This window comes from Pteropus vampyrus, unplaced genomic scaffold (genome assembly GCF_000151845.1).
Source record: "Pteropus vampyrus isolate Shadow unplaced genomic scaffold, Pvam_2.0 Scaffold137, whole genome shotgun sequence".
Classification (NCBI taxonomy): Eukaryota; Metazoa; Chordata; class Mammalia; order Chiroptera; family Pteropodidae; genus Pteropus; species Pteropus vampyrus.
The window spans coordinates 4853414-4876869 of record NW_011888918.1 but is presented as its reverse complement, the minus strand read 5'-3'; the positions used below and the strand labels follow the sequence as shown (position 1 = coordinate 4876869).

The following is a 23456-nucleotide window of genomic DNA, read 5'->3' as shown; positions in this document are numbered from 1 at the left end:
CTTTGTACTCACCATGGTCCCTCCTACCATACAGCCTTTCACGCCTTATCCCCTTTAAGGGTTTCCTTCCCTTCTTTGCATAAAGGCATCAGATCTCACATCAAGATTTAGTTCATCAGAAAAACCTTTCCTGACCTACCTAAGGCAAGACTTCCTTATTGTAGATACTCAAAGTTATCACTGACCTCTAATTTATCACTTCACAACTATAATTCTCCCTTTGCTTATTTGATTCTTCGAAAACGGCTGTGCTCCCCTCTCCTCCCGTTAGACTGTAAACTCAGAGAGAACTTCTTCTGCTACTGTATCCTAGCAGGGCCTGGCACATAGTAGGTGCTCAACAAACTTTTTTGAATAAGTTAACAAAGCACTTTATTATATCTAAAAGACTGGGGTTTTTTTGTGGCGGGGGAGGGAAGTGGATGAGACAGATCAGTACTTGAAGATTTGGAGCTGAGGTAGAGTTTATGGTGTGTAATTTTTTAAAGATGCTGTCGTCAACGACTCCGTGTAGTCGGGGAAACTAGACGATCGTTAGTTGGAGATACGCGCAGTTCAAGTTCTCCCAGGAAGAAAATCGACCAAAGTGTACTTTAAAAATATAGTAAGATCCGGAGGGAGGCGGGAAGAGAGTCCCCGGGGTGATTAGGGAAGCGACTGGACCGCTCGAGGGAGAGAAGGTCGAGAGGGCCTCCCCAGGCGCCGCCGTTGCCCCAGGTCTCCAGCTGTCCCCGCTGGCCCACCACCGCCAGGGCCCCACCTGTGCCCTCCCCGCCTCCCTCCGCGCCTCCCTCCCCACGAGCCGGCCCAGCAGCCTTACCCGCCCCGCAGCGTCCCAGCCGCGGATCCCCCCAGCCGCCGCCGCGTTCGAGCCCGGAACGCGGAGACAAGGGCTGGCGCCGATTGGCGACGCTCCGTCACGTGACAGCAACGCTCCGCCGGCGCCAATTTCAAACAGCGGAACAAACTGAAAGCTCCGGTGCCCGACCCCACCCCCGGCCCCCGGCCTGGGACCCCCTCCCCTCCCGGGATCCCCCGGGATTCCCCACCCCTCCCGCACCGCCGGGGACCCGGCCGGCCTGGCGCGAGTCCTTGTCCGGGACCCTGGCTCGGTCCCCAGGTTGGAGGAGCCCGGAACCCGCCCTAGGAGCCACAGCCCAACAGCGGCGGCGGCTGCAGTCTGGAGGTGAGCGGGAGCTGAGGAATGGAGGCTGAGGTCGGGCCTTGGCGGAGTCAGGGAGCAAGGTCTCGGGTGCCGAGGTCAGGGGGTCTAGCTGCAGGGCGCTGGACAAGAATGGAGGTTTGGGGCCACCTGGGATGGAGGAAGTCTGAGTGAGGGTGCAAATTTTTTCTGCATCCGACCCCCTGGCCTGTCCTCACTTTTTTCTCAAAGCATTCCTTGACTTTCCCTGGAAGTTTGACCTCTGCCCAGAGCCTCCGGAGGGTTGGAGTGGCCTACTCTCCTAGGCATACTATGGCTAGGCTGAAGATCGAACTGATTCTGCATTAAGACAAGGACAGACCTGCCCACACACTCCCCTTTATCCAGGCGCTCTCACCATTATACCACACTATCTCCATTCCACCATCTTAAAGGACTCTTCTGGTTCTTGAGGACCCTGCAAGTTTTCTCTTGTCAGTATGGGGGTGGAGTCAGAGGAGTCACTCTGGAAGTCTCCTGGGCTACATAAAGTGTTGGCAATGATAGGAAGAGGCTGGTCAGAGAGTAGAAAGGAAAATTAGGCCTTAGATCAGAAAGATATCTTTTGGGGCTGGGGAGGGAATAATAGTATCTACTGACTGGTGGGAGAAGGAGGGAGACTTGAAGAAATACGAGGTGGAAGTAAAACTGAGATTTGAAGGTAGGGGAAACCTAGATATAAAGGAAAGGGAGGAGGCAGAATGGAGAGGGCCTGTGAACTAGAAGCAGATGGCAAATGTCACATGAGTGTGACAGTCATTTTTAGGGAGATATCAAATGTCCTAAAGAAAGAGACAGCCCATTCTTTTGTCAAAGTACCTCTAAATAGGATTACATAATTTTACATAATGATAGAGTATTCCATATATCTGTTAAAATCAACAAAGCACAAATTTTTTTAAAGGTAAAACTATTTTTTTAACATTATAAAACCACCTTAGCATATTGATGGCAGCACATTTTAGTAGTCAGGAGATAAGGACTATAGTCTAGGTTATGGGAAAGAAATTAAGTAATACAATTACATGCTTAGAAAGTTAAAATATGAATAAGCGCATGCAAGTATAAAAAATGTCACTATATAAATATTTTGCAAATTGTGAAAGAAAAACGTACTTTAAAAAAAAAAATCAATGCGAGGATAATAGCCTGCGAAATGAATGGCATCCCTCACTGTTATGTAGTGCACAATCTGCACAACATTACCATGGGTCTTTGGATTGAGCAGTTTCCCTTTTATCCGTGAACTGGGGATGGTTTCTTCAGTTGAGTGGCAATAGTACAGTAGTACAATCTGCCTTTCTTCTCTGATTCTATGGTCACTAATCCTTTTATTTATAAACTAAGATGATATAAAAATATAAAAGGCTCTATCCTAGAATGGATTATGGGATCAGAGTTTTGTCAGGACTCCTAATTACCAACTGTACTCCTATTCGAGCATTCCTGTTCCTACAGTCATTGCCGTGATCTGTACTCTAGTAGGCAATAATAGACATTTCTACGTCTTTGTATATTTCCCACCTGTTTCTGTAGCCACACATTCTCAAGCTTCCAGGAGATTTTTGGCTGAGTTGACCTACATTCGACCCAGTCTCACTTTCACCACTTATATTGCTTCTGTTTGCTTCAGCTTTAGCTTCTTTGTCAGTAGTACTCTTCCCCTTATTGTCTGGGGTCTTTATGAAGGCCCGCGGTGCATTCACCTGGGCCTGTGGGCTCATGTTCCTGGTCATAGGAAGAACACCTCTCTAACAGAACCTCCTTCATAAACTAACAGTTCTCTGACATCCTGCTGCTCCTTACACTTTCCAGGGTCCATGCTTGTGCTTCTCAATGGAGAGTGAAAGCACGGATTCATAATGAAAACCAGCCCCCGTCGGCCACTGATTCTCAAAAGACGAAGGCTGCCCCTTCCTGTTCAAAATGCCCCAGGTAAAACATCAGAAGAGGAGTCTAAGAGGCCCCTTGCCCAGCAAGGGCCTAGTCAAGTGCAGGCCTCCAAAGAGGTGGCAGAGTCCAACACTTGCAAGTTTCCAGCTGGGATCAAGATTATTAACCACCCCACCATGCCCAACACCCAAGTGGTGGCCATCCCCAACAATGCCAATATCCAGAACATCATCACAGCATTGACCGCCAAAGGAAAAGAGAGTGGCAGCAATGGGCCCAACAAATTCATCCTCATCAGCTGTGGGGGAGCCCCTACTCACGCTCCAGGACCCCAGCCTCAAGCCCAAACTAGCAATGATCCCAAGAGGACAGAAGTGCTCACCGAGACCCTGGGACCAAAGCCTACAGCTAAGGATGTGAATCTTCCTAGACCACCTGGAGCCCTTCCTGGGCAGAAATGGGAGAGTTGTGGTATGTGGTCTACAAGGCAAAGGGGTGAGGAGCCCAACCTTTCCCCTTTGGTGGCAAGGACTACAGTCAGTCATGTTGATACCTACGATAGATAGGCTAGATCAAGCCTGAACCAGGGGAAAGTCTTACCTTTCTTCATTCTGAAACTCTGACCCAGATCCTTTGGGCACTGTCCAAAGGGTTGTAATTATCATTTGGCATTTCTAATACCTTTATATTAGAAAAGAATTTGTCTATTATTTCTATTTATCCTTCCCATTGAATCTTTCTCCGTCTTAATAAAGGAGAAAACCGAATCATAAGGAAAAGTGATTTTCTCTGTGCAGATACTCAGTAACTTTTGTAAGGTTGCCTTGACTGATCTCTAAGGCTCAGTGTGGCTGAGATTGAAATACAACTTGAACTATGCTCCTGAATTTCTCTTGATATCTGTAGTGGGACAGAGTACCTGAGAGCCACAATAGATTTGGCATGTATTCCCTGTCCCTAAGGGTAGAGGTCTTGGAGAGGTGATCCCTAACCACCAACTTTGATGAGCCTACCAGACATCAGATCAGGCAGCTAAGTGGCATCTTGGATTGTTTCTCCTCTAGCTGGCGGTGAGGCAGCAGGCTGTACTCTCGACAACAGCTTGACCAACATCCAGTGGCTTGGAAAGATGAGTTCTGATGGACTGGGCTCCTGCAGCATCAAGCAAGAGATGGAGGGAAAGGAGAATCTTCACCTGGAGCAGAGTCAGGTTAAGGTGAACTGTTCTGTCACTCTCTAGGGAAATCAGAGCCCATGCAGGGAGCATCTAAGAAAGGAAATGGATCAAGTGGTGTGTGCAGCAGAATTTCCAAGTTCTAGTATTAACACTTCACTTAGTGCGATTCTGTATAATTTTGAGCTACCTTTTCGCCTAGGATCTTTCTTCTTCATCTGTGGGGAAATTTCCTTGAGGGCAGATTCCTCTGGCTCACTGTATTCCGTCAGCACTTTTAATACTCTGCCCCTAGTAAGTATTCAGGAAATAATGGGTCTTAGTTTGGATAGCCACTTAAACTTTAAAAGGCATCCCAACAGTATGAAAGGAATATAGCATTTTTAACCAGATAGTTTTCTTAGAAGATATATTAATAGCAAATAAAGTGAGTTAGACGTGAATTTTAAATACTTCCCCGGCAATCAAGATTGATTTGACCCGATTGTGTGGCTTGAGCTTGTCTTTCACAATTGCCACACATCTAGATTCTGTTGTATATACCCTCTAATGATTCATTCCACAACTTTAAAAAATGAAAATTTACATGGATGTGTACATAAGTAAACACTGAGCTGTTCACTTAAAACTTGTGTGTGTACTTTAAAAGTTATTTATGTAAATATATAAATATAATAAATTTATATTTAAATATATAAACTTATAAATATGTATATAAACATAATAAAGCTCAATGCTTTAAAATATGAATGATCAGATCCTTGCCTACGACTTAGCCAAATGTGTTTTTGCAGACATTTATCTGTCTCGTACTCTTGGAAATATTTCTCTCACACAAACATTGAAAAGAGATGAGTTTATTCACATCACATCAGGAGTAGGACTCCGACTAAGACCTAGGTCGCTCTTGGCCCCCAGGTCTGAAAAAAAGGTGTGGTTTTACTGTGAAATTAGTGCATTAAGAGTCATAATATATACCCAAACTTTCCTGAGAGGTTTCAACTAGCAAAAACCAGACTTCCACTTATTATTGGGCAATGTCTTCATCAAAACGAATGAAGACAGAGACGTGGTTCTACATTCTTTAGAGACTGGACTGGATCATCTCTAAGACCCTTCCTAATCCTAAACTTTTACTCTGTGGAAAAGTGGTCTCAGATGAGTTTGTTTCTAATGTGATTTTATAGACTACATAGTTTCTCTACGGAATGTTCTTTGAGGGGGTCTGGAGGAGGTCTTGTGATCTCTTCCATGTCCTTCCCTTTTCTCTCTCCTTCCGGCTTCTTACAACCCTCAGGTTGAGGAGCCTCCAGGAGCATCAACATCCTGGCAGGACTCTGTGTCTGAGCGGCCCCCATACTCTTACATGGCCATGATACAATTCGCCATCAACAGCACGGAGAGGAAGCGCATGACCTTGAAAGACATCTATACCTGGATTGAGGACCACTTCCCTTATTTTAAGCACATGGCCAAGCCAGGCTGGAAGGTACTATGTCCCATAACAATCAAAGTCGAGGTCATTCTGGCCCAACATTTTGTCTACACTATCTTTTGGGTTATGACTTGATCTGCTGAATCTAGGCAAAATCATCAGTAAGAGCTCTACAGCCACTTCACCTGTCACTGCCTAAGGTTTATGGTGAGTTCAATGTAGCACTAAGCCCACTTTTGTGCTACATTGAACAGTAGCTGGAATGACTAAGTAACTGTGAGAAGATATTTTTTTAAAAATGCTGTCTGCGAGCCTCATGATTCATCTCTAATGTCACATACTATCTCTAGAAGGCAGAGATTTTCTCTTCGTTTTATTCATGGGAACACAATGCCTGGGAGTCATTGCAACTCATACTATGATGTCAGAGCCACAACTCAGGTCCTCTGACAGATGCTAAAATTTCCTAGTTTCTTAATTTCTTTACTCACCTATCTTATCAGTTATTGCTTCACAGTCTCACTCCTCTTTCCCAGCCCCTGACAGCTCTCAATGTCTTTAACACCAACCTAAAGAATGGCACCGGCCTTAATCCCAGTAGGTAGATGGGTTTATGGCTGAGGTGGACGGCTCTGCAGCGAGGAAGTCAGTTGGACACTTGTCAAAGCCTGTTCTGGGTAGCGGGTGAGACCTGAGGCCAATTTCCCCTTAGGAATATCATAGGTGATGTTTCTGAAGCTAAAGTAGCTGATAACTGTTGTCTTTCTCTTCTTTCAGAATTCCATTCGCCACAACCTGTCTCTCCATGACATGTTTGTTCGAGAGACATCTGCCAATGGCAAGGTATCCTTTTGGACCATTCACCCCAGTGCCAATCGCTATTTGACCTTGGACCAGGTGTTTAAGGTGAGTGTTCTGGTTTCTTATAAATGGGGCTAGAGTTTGAGGTAATAATATCTATCTCAAAAGGAAACAAGTCATCTTTGTATTGATCTTATTGAATCAAGGCAGAGTTAGAAGCCAGCCAGCCCATAAGAGATTTGCATATAACTCACTAAACTAAGTACAGTTGACAAATACCAAATGACACACTTCAGTGCTAAACTAAGCCATGGAGAGGACCACTCTGATCCAAACAGAGGACCTCCCGGGGCAGTGTTTCCCTAACTGCCCTGTGGATAAGAACTGCCTGGAATGCTTGTTAAAATATGGTTTCCCAGGCCCCTGTCTTGGGGCTTCCGATTCAGTGGGCCTGGGATGCGCCCGGAAATAATGTATTTTTAACCAGCATCTCAGGTGATTCTTACAGAGAACGTCTGAGAAACCTTGTTTTAAAAAAGCCCTTCTTTAGGCTGGAGACCAGAAACTAAGCCAGCAGAACAACTTTTTAGAAGCAGTTGTTTTGGGATTTCAGAGTGCCCATTCGTTGCTGCTAGCTATAACCATTCTCGTGGGAGGGACAGTTGTCCAGGGCGACCCTCAGCATCAGTCAGGAATAGCTGTTTTTCCCAATGTGGTCAGAGCGATTGACCGTGCTGGTGGTAACTTCATCTTATTTCTCTCCCACACTGCCTGACCGCCACCAGCCACTGGACCCAGGGTCTCCACAATCGCCCGAGCACTTGGAATCAGTAAGATTCTTTCCCTCTGGCTCGGGGCTTGACCTTGTTTTTTCTTTCATTGCTCAGCATGGCTTTAGTGGACAGGGATAAGACACTAAGCAGGGGAAGGGAGCCTGTGGCCATGTGGCTGCCAGCCCTAAATGCAGAGTACCCTGAGCTTCTGGGAGTGAGAAAATTTGTGACTGCCACGTCACCTCCCCAGGAGGAGGGCTTATGCCCACTTCTCCTCCCCCCTCACACGGGCTTCATGAAGGTGCACTGAGCAGAGCAGGCATGGCAGGAGGACATGCTCCGGGCTTGGTGTGAGGCAGCAACCACAGTACACAACACAGGCCTGGCAGGTGGCAGTGTTTTCTCTCACTTTTCGCCCTGATTTTTCTTTGCCACTCAGGGCTACATGCTTTAGCATCCCCTGGGGGTGGTGAGGACACATGGATGAGGTGCTAGGACCATCCTGCCACCGTACATCTATGTGATGTCCACCTTTTTTCACTAGGCTTTGGTGGCAGTGCTCACCTGCATCTTCCCAGAGCGGCTTATGTTGCTGGGCTGTCGGTTAGCTCAGTGCATGGTACCAGAGCAGCAAGTGGGTTCTCCCACCTTCTCCCCCACCTTATTAACCCAGGTTTCTTTCTCTATCTGCCACATGCAGCAGCAGAAACGACCCAATCCTGAGCTCCGCCGGAATGTGACCATCAAAACTGAACTCCCACTGGGCGCACGTTAGTATGGAAGAGTGGGCATCAGGCCTAATGCTTGTTCTGGAGGCATACTTTCAGGGGATCAGACTCCGGGATTCTATACCCAGCTCAAAGGGATCTGAACCCAGAGGAGAGCACAGCTCCTGGGATTGAGAAGGGGTGCGTTGTTGGAGCCCTGCCCCTCATCTCTCTTATTTCTTCCCAGGGCGGAAGATGAAGCCACTCCTACCCCGGGTCAGCTCATACCTGGTGCCCATCCAGTTCCCAGTGAACCAGCCACTGGTGTTACAGCCCTCGGTAAAGGTGCCATTGCCCCTCGCAGCTTCACTCATGAGCTCAGAGCTTGCCCGCCATAGCAAGCGGGTTCGAATTGCCCCTAAGGTGAGTGGCTTCTCTTTTTCTCTGAGGATTAAACGTCTTGGACCTTTAGCTTGCAACACACTCTGCTAAGTTCCTTGAGAAGCATAAATACAACAATGCATAAATACAAAGTAAAACTTAATGGCATTATAAAAGCTAAGAAAGAATTTGGATTACAGTGTAAATGGGGTCAGACAGCCCATAAATACCTGATGAGTTTATAAGAATTCAGACAAAGTGATTATGATAGATGGGCTGAGATGGTTAAGGAAGAGTTTGCAAGGGAAGTAGAAAGAAGTGGATTTGGATAAGCAGATGTGGAGAGAGTATAGAGGCAGGAAATGCCAGTTTGTACCCAGCAATAGTGGAGTGAATGGGTTAGTCTAGCTCAAGGTTTCTCAGTCTCGGTACTGTTGACATTTAGGGCTGGATAATTCTTTGCTGGCTGTCGGTTAGCACACAGATGTACAGTGGCAGGATGGTCCCGGCCCCTCACCCATGTGTCCTCACCATCCTCAGGGGATGCTAAAGCATGTAGCTCTGTGAGTGGCAAAGAAAAGTCAGGGCGAGCAGTGAGAGAAAACACTGCCACCTGCCAGGACTGTGTCGTGCACTACGGAGTGCTGTCCTGTGCACTGAGGGATGTTTGGCGGCATTCCTTGTCTCTCCCCACTAGATGCTAGGAGCACCCCCTGCCCCTAACCCATGTGACAATTAAAATGTCTCCAAACATTGGGGTGGAATCACCCCTGATTGAACATCATGGTCTAGTTTGAGGGGAAGGCGACAAGGATAAGTTAAGAAAGACCATATTGCAATGGACTACCATGTCTGGACTTAACCCTCTAGAGAAGGTTTAGAGAGCAGGAGCTGACCTGTAACAAGGTAGGGAGAAGGTCCCCCCTGCCTTCACTGAGATAGAAATAGCAAATAGTTTTTAAATATACATAAAATTATACTCATGACTATATACAATTTTACATATATGCATTAATGTGATTGTAGCATTATATTATTTTTGTTTTAATGCAGTCTTTTTCCCCCTTCTTTTTGCCTCCCCTCCATTTCCCCTCCCCCCACCTTCACTCACATCACCCCTGCTCCCCAAGATAACCCATGTTGACAGTTTAGTATGTTTCCTTCCATATTTCATACATGCTCTTAGTATGATAGACATACATATATAGCCATAGCCATTTTATATAAGCACAACACACAGAATATTGAAAATGGGATCACATTACATATACTTTTCTGCCTCATGGAAATTCTTCCAAGTCACTTGGCATAGCTCTAATTCATTGTCTTTTAATGGCCACATAATAGTCCATGGTATAGCTATGCCATAATTTTTCCACCCATTCCACTTTATTGGCACATTTTTTTTCTAGTTTTTTTGCCTATGAACAACATTGCAATAAATACCTTTGCAAGTGTTTCTTACGAGTGCTTTTATTTCTGTTGGATAGAGTCCCAGACATGAGATTGCTGATTAAAGAGGTATTTTAAAATTTACTAAATATTGCTAGATCGCTTTCCAAAAAAACCTGATAATTCACATTTCCAGCAGCAAGATATGACAAGACCTGTGTCTTTGCCAACAATTGGTATTATTAATCTTTTTAATTTTTACCCATCTAATGTGCATAAATGATATCTCCATAAACAATTTCATCTTTCTTTGCTTACCAGTAAATGTGAACAACTTCTCATTATATTTGGTCACTTGGGATTGTTCACTGTGAGATGCTTATTTATGGACATTGCCCGTTTTTCTACAAGGTTCTGTTAAAAATTTGTGAGAGTTCTTTGTTATTAAAATATTAACCTTCTGTCTTTTATGCTGAAGATATTTTTTTACTTCTGTTGTTTGTTTCTTAACTTTGTTTATGGTGTCTCTCACCACAGTAAGATTTTAAATTTTTATATAGTCAAATATGTCTCTCTTCTCTTTTACAGCTTCTGGGTTTCCAGTCTTGGTTAAGAAGGTCACCCCCACCCTCAGATTGTACATGTAGTCTCCTAGATTCTCTTTCAGGATTTGTATGGTTTTAATTTTTCTCTTGTCTTTGTATATGGTATAAAATAGGCATCCAATTTTATTTTGTCTCAGATAGATAATAATTATGCCAGCACCATATTAAATGCTCTGTCTTTTCCCCCTGAAATTGAACTACCACGTTCACCATATAGTCTCGTATTTAATAGTTTTTTAAGACTTTAAAAAGACAAAAAGAGGATCATTACCAGCATGTCACTTTTTTTAGTCACGATCTTGTGTCCCGCCTGGTGACTGGGTTGAATCTCGAGGCTTCAAGAGTTTCCTTCCACCTTGTCCCTGCTTCCCTTCCAGGTGCTGCTAGCTGATGAGGGGGTAGCCCCTCTTCCTGCTGCAGGACCAGCGAGAGAAGAGAAACTCCTGCTTGGAGAAGGGCTGTCTCCTATGCTTCCCGCTCAGCCCATCAAGGAGGAAGAAATCCAGCCTGGGGAGGAAACGCCACACTTAGAGAGGCCCATCAAGGTCGAAAGTCCGCCCTTGGAAGAGTGGCCCTCGCCATGCCCGTCTGTCAAAGAGGAGCCATCTCAGTCCTGGGAGGACTCGTCCCACTCTCCCACTCCAAAGCCCAACAAGTCCTACAGTGGGCTCAAGTCCCCAGCCCAGTGTGTCTCTGAAATGCTCGTGATTAAACGAAGGGAGAGGAGGGAGATGAGCCGGTCTCGAAGGAAACAGCACCTACTGCCTCCCTGTGTGGATGAGCCCGAGCTGCTCTTCTCAGAGGGTCCTGGGACTTTGCGACGAGCCACAGAGTTCGCTCTCCCCTCAGAGTCTTCTGCGCCCCTCTCCCAGCTTGGCTACTCCCAGGGGGAGGGAGGACCTTTTAAGACACCCATTAAGGAGACGCTGCCTATCTCTTCCACCCCGAGCAAATCAGTCCTCCCCTTGACCCCCGAATCCTGGAGGCTCACACCCCCAGCCAAAGTTGGGGAGTTCGATTTCAGCCCAGTACAAACCCCCCAAGGTCCCTTTGGCCCCTTGCCTGACTCCCTAGGGCTGACAGATCTTAGTACCACTCCACTGAAAAGTATCCCCCTCTTTGACTCACCCCGAGAGCTCCTCAATTCTGAGCCCTTTGACCTCACCTCTGACCCTTTTGGCGGCTGTTCCCCCTCAGATATGGAGGTCCCCAAGCCAGGCTCCCCTGAGCCACAGGTTGCCAGCCTTTCAGCCAACCGTTCCCTGACAGAAGGTCTAGTTCTGGACACAATGAATGACAGCCTCAGCAAGATCCTGCTGGACATCAGCTTCCCCGGCCTGGAGGAGGACCCACTAGGCTCTGACAACATCAGCTGGGCTCAGTTCATTCCTGAGCTACGGTAGAGACCTGACCTTACCCTAGCTGCTCAAGCTGCCCACTCTTCAAGGCACTTGTGTGGCTGGGCTGTCCAAGGGCTCTGATTAAGGACAGCAGGCAGAGACTGTCCGCTCCTTTAGCCCCACTTTGCCTGGTTATGTCAAGGCACACGTTACACCAGAGCTGCCACTGGGCTCTCTGCAGGCAGTGAGGCCCTGGTGACTGTTCTCTGTGCTACCCTGTGCTCCCCAAGAGAATCTGATTCCTCATTCTCCCTGCTAGAGCTGAAGGGTGTGCATGGCAAAAGCAAGGGTGAAAAGAGGTTAGGAACTCCCCAAACTACATTCTGTGCCCAGCAGTCTCATGTTCCCTGCTCCTTACAGGATAATAATCTCCAAATTATCCTCTGATTATAAATGTAAGCTTATTTTCTTAGAGCATTATCTAGAGACTGCCAGAGGTGGGTAGGATGACAGTGGTTTGTTTGCTTCTGTTCCTTGCTTTTAGTTCCTAGAGAAGGGGGGACCTGCAATGCACAGTTTCTTCCAGGCCCAAGGTACCTACCTCAAGAGTTCTTTACTGTAGGCACCCAGACAAGCAGATCTGCTTGCCAGGATCCCTCTTATTGCCCCTCCCGCCTACATCCCTCCCCATGTTTCCAGATCAACTTCCCTGCAAGAAGTAATCCTGGTAAAAAGGTCTCTTATATGGGTCAAGAGTTGAATTGGGGATGGGGAATGGATGCATCTGAAGCACAGGGTGTGGGTGCCCAGATACGCGCTCATGAGATTTTTCTCTGATAATGTCCCTAATCATGCCAGAGAGGCTAGCATTGACGAGAACTTGGCCCAAGGCTTGAGAAGGCTGAAAGGGCCCTGACCTGCCTGGCTTCCTTATCTCGTATTGCCGCTTTGCAAAGAGCCACCCTAGACCCCAGCTCACCACATGCATGTGAGCCAGCTCAAGAACACTACTGTAACTACTACTCAATAAAATCCAGGGTGGAAATGCTGGTCTCAAGTGTTTGTATCTGTTCCCTAAGGCATAAGGAGGTGCTGGAAAAGAAAGTGGGTGATGATGAAGATGGTCACAGGCAAGAGGCAAGGCCTGAAGGCAACATGAAGTACTACTGACTGGAGAGTGCAAGGGGCTTTAGCAGGGCCATCTCCCACGTCTTGCACAGGCACAGCCTTTCTAACATAGAAACTGGCAGCTTTTCCAGTGCTGTACCTGCATAGCCGGTCCCCAGTAAGGGAAAGGCCTACATAGGGGCAGACCTCAGAACATTAGCAAAGGATGGGCCCACTTACAGGTGCCTCATGACCACCTCTGCCCACAACCCAAGACCTGGAAGCCAAGCTGCTCTGCTTTACTCCCCAGGCCTTTCCTGGCAAGTGTCCAGAAACAGATCCTGTTACCATCATTTGCAGTCAGAAACTTATGAGTCCCATCTCCTAGCTGTCTCACCTGAAGCTATCAGGGGCCCAAGGGACTGATGAGCCCTCCTCCCTGCGTCACCACCCAGGAAGCATCGCCATAGCAACCCTGGCAGCAAACAATGCTGCCAGTAAGGTCTTCCCTACAAAGCTGCCCCTCCTGGCAATCAGGCCCAGAAGAAGAATGGCCTGTAACCGAGGAAGATCACTCAGAGGGCAGAATGATCCATCCCATACCAGAAAACCTTTCCTGCAGGTAGGGGGCAGGGCCCCATCTCGGAGGCTAGTGGCTGTTCCACTGGGGCGGGCGGTGGAGGCTGGGGGGGTGGGAGGGAACCATGCTTTCTCCAGGACGGCAGATCTGGCCCATGAACTCTCCTCCACTGTCTTCTTCTCTTAGTCTTATGATACCGTGAACATAGAGCTTAGAACAGAGGAGAAGAGATGCTTGGTTATATCATCTTATAGGCCCTCCTACTGGGTGGTCACAAAGAAATGACTGAGGTGATTGGGCCCAAGAAACAGGTGAGTTTTGGGAACCAGAAAAGTCCTAGGAGTGGACTGAAGGGAGAGGCATTTCCGAAGAGCATAATATTAGTAGTGCAGACTGATGGTCGAAGTCCCAGCTCTGCCACTTACTCTCTTGGCACTCCGGGTGAGTTATTTACCCTTGGCATGTCTTGCTTTTTGCATCTTTGGGATGGGGACCATAACATCACCTGCCCATATGATTATGAGGGCTAAATGACACGTGGATAAGTATTTAGCACAGTGTCAATACATATTAACTACTGTTTATTTCCTGCGGGGTAGGGTGCAGAAAAGGGGAGGGACCAACATTCTAGATGCTTTCTATACTTGCTTGCATTTTAATGAGAAGTGAAGGCAACACACCAATGACAGAGAAACAAGTAATAGGAAGAGTCCAGGGTAGAAAAATACCCAGGCCCCATTCTCTGAAGAAAGATATCCCTCTACACTTTGCTTTATGAGGGGTGTTTTCTCTCAGGATTTCCTCAGGCCCTCTTAGGAGCACTAGTTCCTGAGCAGGAATGTAAGGGCACCAGAATAGAGAGGAAGTGTTTAAATAAGGAGTGAAGAGTGGAGGAATTCTCCTTGAGGAAAGTGGGTGGGAAATCAAACCAAAATCTGATTGATGGAAAGGGCACAAAAGATGAGAAGTCCATGAGAATAATACAGAATAGTCATAACTTCTGACTGGCAGGGTGGAACGCAGACATGGCTCCCTGCCAAGCTGTCAGTTTCCTGATGAGAATCCTGGGTCTGGAGGAGGCTGGCAGCTTGTTCCTCTGCGGCTCCTCCTGGGAAGGAGAGGCAGAGTGCCCACCAGAGTCCCTTCGTCTCTCCGTAGATGTTCCAGGCCAGCGAGTCCCTTCCGGCACACCACACGCGGGCTCAGCGTGAGTTCCTCCTCCCCAGTAAGCCTTGGGAATTGCCTGGCTTCACCCGGGAAGCCTACCACCAGCTGGCCCTGAAGCTGCCACCCCGCACAGACACGAAGTCCAGGGTGCACCAACAACTAATCCACCCTTGGAAGGGGGCAACCGAGCACACCTGGGGATTTCACACATGGCTTGATGTGGGGCGCTTGCCAGCCACCTTTCCCACCAGGCCCGACAGGCCCTATGACAGCAATGTCTGGCGCTGGCTGACGAACTCCAGGGCCCACTGCCGACCCCCAGCAGAACCTCTCATCCCCCCTCCCTCCTGGATGGGTCAAAACAGCCTTCTGACCTTCATCAGCTATACTCCTATCTTCTTGGATGCGAATAGGAAGAACCAGGCGATTTTCAGTATAGTGAAGGAACTAAGAGAAATGGAGAAACTCAAGCTGAGGAGTGAAGCAAGGGCACCTCCTCTAGACACCAGTGGCAACATCCTGCCCCCAAAGAACTTCAAGAAGTAAGAGGCGCTCCTTCCTCAGTGAGCTGACCCACCAAGCAGTGTTCAGGTGACCCCTCCCTCTCTCTGCTTCCTTTTTCTGATATCTAATTTGGTACTCTAACCTTTCTACCCCTAGTCACCTGAAAACTAAACTCCCCTTCTGAATGTAGCTGGAGGCAAGGGAAGGACAGCCAGGGGAGGGCCTCCATTATTTCCATAAAACTAGAGGGATACAAGTTTATATACTTAACACCTGCTAGGCCCTGGGAATACTGAGAAATGTCATTCAGTCACTGCCCTCCAGGAGCTTAAGGAAGGCAGATATCTACATACTTGGAAGTAGAACTATCAATGCAAGACCAGGTGCTAAGAGCCCAAAGAGTGACACAGAGGATGAGTGTTGTAACGATGTCAGTTATTAATGGAAAGAGCTGAGAGCTGGAGTCAGAGGCTTGGGTTAAAATCCAGACTGCATCACTTTGGCAAATTGCTTAGTTTTTCCAGACTCAATTCCATTGTTGATAAAATGGGGATGGTAAACACCAATGGGTGAAGATGAAGTGGGTTAATGAGTAAGTGAAAGCAGGAAACAAACAAACAAACAAAAAAACAGATGTTATTACAGAAATTCAGAAGGGAGAGAGAAGGATTGCTGTGGGCTGGAGCGTCCCCCCGAGCAAGAAAACGGATGAAGACTGGAAAGGTAGGGATTCTTCAGAAAGGCAAAAAGAAGGAGCTAGAAGACTGACATGTGAGCAGAGATAGGAATGTGAAAAAAGCTATTCGAGAACCCTGCAGCTCTCCCCTCGCTGCTCGTCGTGGGAACTCACAGATATTGCCATACTGGGTCCAGTCCAGGCACTGAGCATAAGTGGCCGGAAAGGGGGAGAGAAGTAAGGACGGAATGTCAATCCCAAGGGCATTAACAGAAGTATCGAGGGTTCTTGGAGGGCGAGGCTGTGGAGATATGTAATCTTAAAAAAAAAAAAAAAATGCCAACAGTTGGCATTTTTGAGATTTTGAGAGAAAATTATTCAGGACCTTGGCTTCTCTCTACCATCGCTACAATGAAGATCATTGATGGCTAATATGTGCCAACACTAGGTGTGCAAAAATGAAGGAGATTTAGATCGTTCCTCAAAAAAAAACTCAGTCAAATGATAGTGCCAGATGTTGTTCTAATCACTCTAGCTATATTATTTAATCTTCCTACTATTTCTGAATGGATACTATTATTATCAACCCTATTTTACAGATGAGGCATCTGAAACACAGAGAGGTCAACTATCTGCTCATATTCACACAGCCAGTGAGTGACAGCGCCAGGCTTTGAACGGAGGGAGCTCGGCTCCAGAGCTGCATTCTTACTCTCCTCTTGTTTGGTTGGGGAATCAGACAAGTTCACAGCCACTTCCAATATAATGTTCTGTAAAGGCAGCACAAGAAAAATGCAATTAGCCATAAAAAGAGCTCAGCACAGTGCCTAGCATACAGTAAATGGTGTGTGACGGCAGAAGCAGCGTGGTCTCTGGAGTCAAGCACGTCTAGGTTAGACTCTGCGTAGCTCCACTGCAAACTTGCTATATACAGCCTTAACTTTTTTAAACTCTTTGAGCCTCACTTCCCTCAAGTATGTATTAGAGATGTACCTGGTTCCATGCAGGGTCGTTAGAAGTTTCAAAGGCATGGGTCTCAAAGTTTTGTTGTTCACAGAGGAGGAGGTATTTGAGTGGACTTTGGAGGATGTGTACAAGTTCTCCAGGTGGGAACAAGAAAGAGTGATGAAAGCAAAGGCCCACGCAGCCCTGTCATTCCTTGTGAGCAGCTCTGTAAGGGGTTAAATTAAATTGTTAAACTTGTTTAATATTTAATTTAATTTAATTTGTTTAAGTTCTTAGACAAGGTCTAAGCCTCAAGATGCACGTGATCTTGCTGGAAAACAGAACATTTACCTATAAACCCAGCTGTTCCCAACCCTAGTAGTACATTAGAATCACTTGAGCCTCTGTAGAAAAATGTTGAAGTTTGAGCTCCACTTGGGAGATTCTAGCTTACTTGGGCTGGGGAGCAGCCTGGGAGCTATTATTTTTGAAAAGCTGAGGGTGATTCTGATGTGCAGCCAGGCCAGAGAACCACTGGTATGAAACAAAGACAGCAAACAGATGGATATCTGCTGAACTAGGTGCAAAGCATGTTGAGCCACAGGAAATTTGCTGCTATTCAACTATGGTTTTTAAAAAGTCAGTTCCCCACTGTGGAACCTAATGCTACAGGCCTGTAGAAGAGGGAGTCAACAGACCAGGTGTCAGAAGGCAGCAGGTCAGAGCAGGAAGGGCTCTTGGATAGCATCCTGTTCACAAGGGGTGAGAAGAGAACTTGTGCTGAGTTCGCTCTTCCCGCTGGCATTGTGTTGGTGAAGGAGGTGGGACTTGAAGGATAGTTGGAATCTGGATAATGATATTATAAACACAATTATTTCAGCCTAATGCCATACACACATGGAGAGTGCTGGCCATTTGGAATAGATCAATATGCGATTAGGGAAAGAGATGGAAGGGATTCCCTACAGCCCAATCGCTCACTAGCTTGTGGAAGGTAGCATCACGCTTTCCCTTCGCACCCCTTCCACCATGCCTGTTCTCTCCTTTGACCTCCCTGTTCTCTTCACACCCCTTCCCCCCAACAGGTACCGACACGTCTCGGCTGGTGGAAGGTTTGAACCCTCTGGCCTCCAGCTCCTGCCCAACCCACTTCCCAATGATTTTGCCAGGAGCTGGCCCTGCCCAAACCCTCTGCCTCATTACCAGGAGAAGGTGCTAAAGCTGGCCTTGCTGCCCAGTGCACCCCTGAGCCAGGACCTTGTGAGGAATTACCAAATCCTGATAGAGGACCGGATTGCCTTGCCCCTCCACTATCTCTCCAAGGCACAACCCAGCAGAACCTTAGTGAGGAAGAGAAAGAGAAGACCTGGCCACACCTAGAAAACCTTCCAGATGGGTGAGGACCATGGCGGGCACACAGACTTTCTGGCTCCAGTGTTCTCAACTAAGTGCCTTCAGCACGAAGCCTTTGGGGGGACTGAAGGACTCTAGCTTTTGCAGAATACACCCTCTCAACCATCCCCCCAACTTCGAGCCACCTCTGTAGCCCAGGCTCCTCAAGACTCTACTGAAATCTAATCGTTATCTGTCTTCCTTGGAGAGCTCTTTCATAGCAGGTGGGATGCCTGCAGGGTGGGTAGAGCAGAGAGAGAAGAGGGGGATTCAGTTCCTAGGGACAGAAAGAGGAGTAGGAAGGAAGAAGGTGTGTATATTGGCGGTGGGGGGGAGGGAGGTGGCGTTGCTCAGGGGTAAGGGTGCTGTAAAAAATGTGGGTAAGAAGAATTTACCTCTACTCACATAGCACATTTGAATAAGACTGGGATTGGTCAAGGTACAGGAAGCTTCTTAAGCAAAAATAACCTCAATTCCAACCCTCCCTGGACCATTTGATGTCTGGGCAAATACCAGAAGCAACTCTGCTGGGTTGCAGGTCCCACGAAGGGCTGTGGGGAGCAGAGGCCAGGCCAAGGCTATTGCTGGAGAATGGAAGAGTCAGATCTGAGAAAGCTGACCCGGCCTCCAAGGAGGACCAGGAGTAGAGTGAAGTAGAGTCAAGGTAAAGGTCAGCGTGGTCCCTCCAGAGCATTACCTTAGCGCCTTGGGCCTGAGCAGCAGTTGACCCCAGATGCTTCAGCTTTTATGATGAGGTGCCAGGGATAAGTGGCCTAAAGTGGAGGCAGGCAAATCACACTGGTCAGAAAGGTGCTTACCTTTGCTGAAGTAGAGATTGGGTCAGGAGAGCCTAAAAGAGGCCCAGTGGAGGTGGCAGCGAGGAGGTGGCTGGAGAGGGAGCTTCTTGTTCCAGTCGCACCCCAAGTTGGTGATCTTCCTTAGCAAGGCTTCTCCTGGCCTTCTACCCCACTCCCTCTTTGTCTCCACTTTTCTCAAGCCTTGCAGGCACCTGGGAATCAAAACAGTACCAGGGGTCTAGCCCTAGTTAACCGCTAAGCAGCTTTGTGACCTTTGGGAAGGTTATTATTATTCCCTCAGGCTTTTAGTTTTCTCATTTGCACAGTGGGAACCACTAGAGTATAAATAAAATCATATCAGTTAAGTACGTGTAACATTTCTGGTACATTGTAGACCCTCCATAAATGAAGCTAGGAACCATTATTCTTAGAATAAAATAATAAATGGATGGAGTATTATTCATTCATAGAAAAGAATGAAGTATTGATCCATGCTACAATGTAGATGAACCTTGAAAACATCATGCTGAGTGAGAGACACCAGAAAAAGCCTCATGTGTGATTCCATTTATATGAAATATCTAGAATAGGCAAATCTATAAAGACAGAAGGTAAACTGATAGTTGCCAGGTGATGGGGGAGGGGAGAATGGAAACTGTTTAATGGATTCAGGGTTTACTTCTGGGGTAATGAAAATATTTTGGAACTAGATAGAAGTGAAGGTTGTATAACAACATGAATGAACAAAATGCCACTGAATCATATACTTTAAATGGTAAATTTGATGTGAATTTCACCTCAATGAAAAACAATTATAATAAACAGAACAAATAGAAAAAGTTTCCAAATGTCCTTATTGTTACAAATCTATAATTCTATTCAATGGCCCTCTTTGCCACCTCTCTCCATGGTGTGCGTGTGGGGTTAGTGGGGAGGACCAGAGCCAGGGGCGCAGGAGGATTTCCTGAGTTCTCCAGGGAATCGCTGGGGCTCAGGATGTATCCATTCTCCCCACTCTGGATTAGGAATGCTGGTGGAAAGGAGGCAGTCTTTTTACCTACATGTTAGGAGGTCCCAACATGTCAGAGCTGGGCAGGCCATTAGAAGACAAGTCGCACCCGCTCAATGTTTAGATGGTAAACTGAGGCCCAGGGAGAAGTGACTTGCTCCAGGCCACAAAGTCAGACTACCCCTGGCCTCCTAGTGGTAGAACAGGAGGCACAGGGCTGTGAGCTAGGACTCCAGGGTCTGTGTTGTCATCCTGCTTCTCAGGCTGGATGACACTTCCACAGTGAGAAGCGCAAGGGATACTTAGAGGGTTGATATCAAGATTTGGGGGGGCAGAAAGAAGGAGGCCATTGGACTTTTTCAGAGAAAGCTGCCTACACTCTGGCCTGCGGCTAGGGAAAAGCAGAACGGTAAGCTGCACTTACACAGACTCCCTGCCTTGGCAGACCCAGACCATCAGAGGGACATCCACACCATCTACCCCTTTCCTGCTCTGCTCTCTGGACACCAGCTGCCTTCCTGCTGGCAGGAGGACTACAATATTATCAGGGGGCCCTCTTGTCTAGTGGCCAGCCAGACATGTGGAAGCAAGATTCCTGAAATTCCTGAACTCCGGTAGGCCCTGGGGACCTGGGGGACAGCAATAGCACATCCACACGTCCTCCTGGGCCTGGGGACTTTTGTAATGTCCAGCTCAGCCTGTCATCAACGATGAACACCACTGCTCACCCATACCCTCCCAACATACCTAATGAATATAGAGTTCTTGAAAGCCTTTTGTGAGGTGTAGTTGTGGATCCCTATAACCTGGGTCTGCCTTAATGACCCGTTCTCTCACCATAACTTCTAAGAGTAGATTTGAGAGGGAAACGGGTAGACATCCCTCCCTCACATATACCCCGCATGCCACTCCACAGAACATCCTAGATTCTGCTGAATGCCACAAGCTTCATAGACCCCAATTAATCCCAGTACAGAGGCCTTCAGAGCCACTTCTGGGTCAACACCTCCCCTTCCACAACCTCTCTTTCCCTATACCTGGGGTTGGTCTCATGAGCTGGGTTGCCGAATTGCTGGGGGCCTAAAGAATAGTTGGGGATAAGTGAGTGTTGGAAGCTACGGGGACTGGAAACCCCTGAGGGGTGCCAGCCACTTTGTCAATCATGATCTTCAGTCTTTCTTCTTCACCTGGCTGCCATGCCTCAAAAAGCCCCATCGCCCTCCTTGAGATGGCAAATCAGAGCTAAGATCATCTCTCCAGCCTGCCTTAAACTTACTTCCCACCTTTCCTAGGACATTTTCGCCTCTCGTTTCTACTCATTGCTGACTTGCTTGCTTAAGCCCTTTGTCTTCATGCTTCTCATCCACCTTTGAGCCCTTTTCTAGTTGTACTGTCCACTGAGCCATATACAGGTATTCTTTTCATTATACCTTGTAAGTAATTGCTGCTGCCTATTATTATATTTAGTGGTTTCTGTGGCTATTCATATGGTTGCTCATCTCTGGTTAGTCTCCAGCCAACACATTCTTTGCAGGTCCCAGGACAGACCCTCCCAAATGCTACATGCTTGTAAGATAATGCTGGTACTTCTTGCCATTGTTCTTATTCTAAGGTAGAAGTTTCGATGTGGCTTCTCTTAGCCCACTGTCATTTTCACTGGTTGTTCACTGAATACAGACACTAGGTATCAATGACATGGTTCCTAGGTAACAGTCAGTGACCACTTAAGCACGGGAAAGTAGAGGTCATGTGCAGGGGTACAAAGGGCAGGCCCACAGCTTAGGTAAAGAGAAAGAAAAAAAAAATGGAGGAAGATTAAAACAGGAATTAAAGATCAACACAGGAGGGAAGAAGAGAAATGCTGAAGCCAGAGGAAAGGTGAAACAGGAGTGTCTGTCAGAGCTTAAAATTCCAGAATATTTGGAAGGAGTTGGGAAACTTTGCCAGATTCTCTGACGGTACCTGCAGAATAAAGACGAGGGTACAGAGCCCAGGGGATGAGAGGAACTGGCAAATAATGGAGGATGAGTAGAAAGGGTGATTGCCCTTGAGCGAGTGCCTATGGCATCTGCTGGATTCTGTGATTGAAAAAATCGGGTGGGGAGCTCAACAAGCTGTTCCAGTGTCTCATCGCCTGAGTAGCTGGGGAAACAGTGGTGTGTGTTTCTTCCTGTATGTCCTGTTGAATGATTCGTTCAACAAATTTTGTGTAAGAGGAGAAAGAGACAACAAACAAACAAACACAAAAACTCTACCCTGATAAAGCCTAGGATCTAGTCGGAAGATGGACAAGTGAAAATTTAAAATAGTGTGAGAAATAATGCAACTGGATATTTGATCTAGTTGTACTATGAGAGCAAAGGGGAGTGACATCTAAGTCAGAGTGTGTGTGTGCGTGTGGAAGCATACACATGTATTATATGTATGTATGGTTCCCAAATAACAGCAGATATTTACTCAACACTTACTACGTGCTACACAATGTTTTGAGAGCTTTTCATGAATCAACCCTTTTAATCTTTCACAACAGAATGAGGTAGGTTCCATTATGATCTCCATCTTAGAGATGAGAAAACTCTTAACCCTTTTGCTATTCTGCTTTTCATTTAAACTTCACAGCAATTCCACAAATTACACGTACTTTCAGTTTTACAGATGAGGAAGTAGATTCCAAAATTTAAGCACTTCACCCAAAGACAGCCAGTTAGTAAATAACTGAGTTGGAATACTTGACCAAGGTTGTCTGAGTTTAATAGCCTGTGTGTTAAGTCTTTACCATCCTATGGTAGAAAAAAAAAATCTAGTGGCAAATATAAAAAGTTGCCTTAGCCTGGCAGTCTTTGGAAGATTTACCTTTGGGGGTGGAGGTAGGGTGATAAATTTTCAAAACTGGCACAGACCTCCTGGAACCCTTGCTGGACCAGAGAATTCTGGAAAATGGCTTCATTCCTGTCTTTAGCAGATCCGACAGGGCCAGGGGAAAGTCTGAAATAGAACTGCTTGCCCTTAACCCTCCCTGGGCTCAAGGGAGTTGTTTGTCTAGCTTTGAATAACCCATTCTGTGAAGAATATTCTGGGAATTTCCTTATGTGGCAGGGCATTTGACTGGATGATCTCACTGTGCCAAATGAATTCTCTTTCCCATCCTACCATCAGAGATAAGAATTGGCACTATTCAGCCTTGAGGATGAATATTAAAAAGAAAAGGTATAAAGATTTTTAAAGGCATGAAAGATTATATCAGGAAGGTGGGAACTAGTTCATCTGCATGTCTACTGTGGCCTGACAAGAAGGAGAGATTCTGAATATAGCTATAGGGATTTAGATTAGCTAAAAGAAGAACTTCCTGATACCTTGAAGAGATGCTAGAGTAGATTATATCAGGTTTGAGGAAAGAAGCTGTGAATCTATTTACAAAGGTGCTGTCTAATAGAAATGTAGTGGAGCCATATATGTAACTTTAAATTTTTTATGTACCATATTAAAAAAGTAAAAACAAGTTAATTTTTATATTTTATTTAACCCAAAAGATCCAAAATATCAACAAAATAATGTAATCAGTGTAAAAATGAGATAT

The 23456-nt window shown here is 46.6% G+C and overlaps 3 protein-coding genes across 10 annotated transcripts in view; 2 read left to right on the top strand and 1 right to left on the bottom strand.

The window, feature by feature from the left end:
• Positions 1-947, bottom strand: part of RHNO1 (RAD9-HUS1-RAD1 interacting nuclear orphan 1) — a 6742-nt gene extending 5795 nt beyond the window's left edge. Inside the window, exon 1 of the mRNA XM_011367856.2 lies at positions 821-947. The gene's annotated coding sequence lies outside the window, so the exon portion shown is untranslated. The remainder of the gene's footprint in view (positions 1-820) is intronic.
• A 1-nt stretch (position 948) lies between these two features.
• Positions 949-12751, top strand: FOXM1 (forkhead box M1). Of its 8 annotated transcripts, none has more exons than XM_011367849.2 (10): positions 949-1186; positions 3017-3589; positions 4159-4310; positions 5566-5757; positions 6481-6609; positions 7290-7334; positions 7981-8047; positions 8232-8407; positions 10346-10429; positions 10740-12751. In XM_011367849.2, the coding sequence occupies exons 2-10, from the start codon at positions 3064-3066 to the stop codon at positions 11763-11765; spliced, it is 2397 nt and encodes a 798-aa protein (XP_011366151.1). In that variant the 5' UTR covers positions 949-1186; positions 3017-3063; the 3' UTR covers positions 11766-12751. The 8 variants fall into 8 exon arrangements, with proteins under 8 accessions (XP_011366151.1, XP_011366153.1, XP_023390875.1 ...); XM_023535107.1 differs by having other exon boundaries at positions 990-1186; positions 7978-8047; XM_011367850.2 differs by having other exon boundaries at positions 1001-1186; positions 3017-3565; positions 7978-8047.
• A 1796-nt stretch (positions 12752-14547) lies between these two features.
• TEX52 (testis expressed 52) lies at positions 14548-15102 on the top strand. The gene has a single exon (XM_011367891.1). The coding sequence runs from the start codon at positions 14548-14550 to the stop codon at positions 15100-15102; it is 555 nt and encodes a 184-aa protein (XP_011366193.1).
• The last annotated feature ends 8354 nt before the right edge of the window (positions 15103-23456 follow it).

Coding starts and splice junctions, on each gene's coding strand:
- TEX52 (XM_011367891.1), top strand. CDS start 14,548: ATGTTCCAGGCCAGCGAGTCCCTTCCGGCACACCACACGCGGGCTCAG.
- FOXM1 (XM_023535107.1), top strand. CDS start 3,064: ATGAAAACCAGCCCCCGTCGGCCACTGATTCTCAAAAGACGAAGGCTG. Junction 7,335..7,977: donor CGCCCGAGCACTTGGAATCA/GTAAGATTCTTT, acceptor TGCCACATGCAG/CAGCAGAAACGACCCAATCC. Junction 8,408..10,345: donor GGGTTCGAATTGCCCCTAAG/GTGAGTGGCTTC, acceptor TCTCTTTTACAG/CTTCTGGGTTTCCAGTCTTG.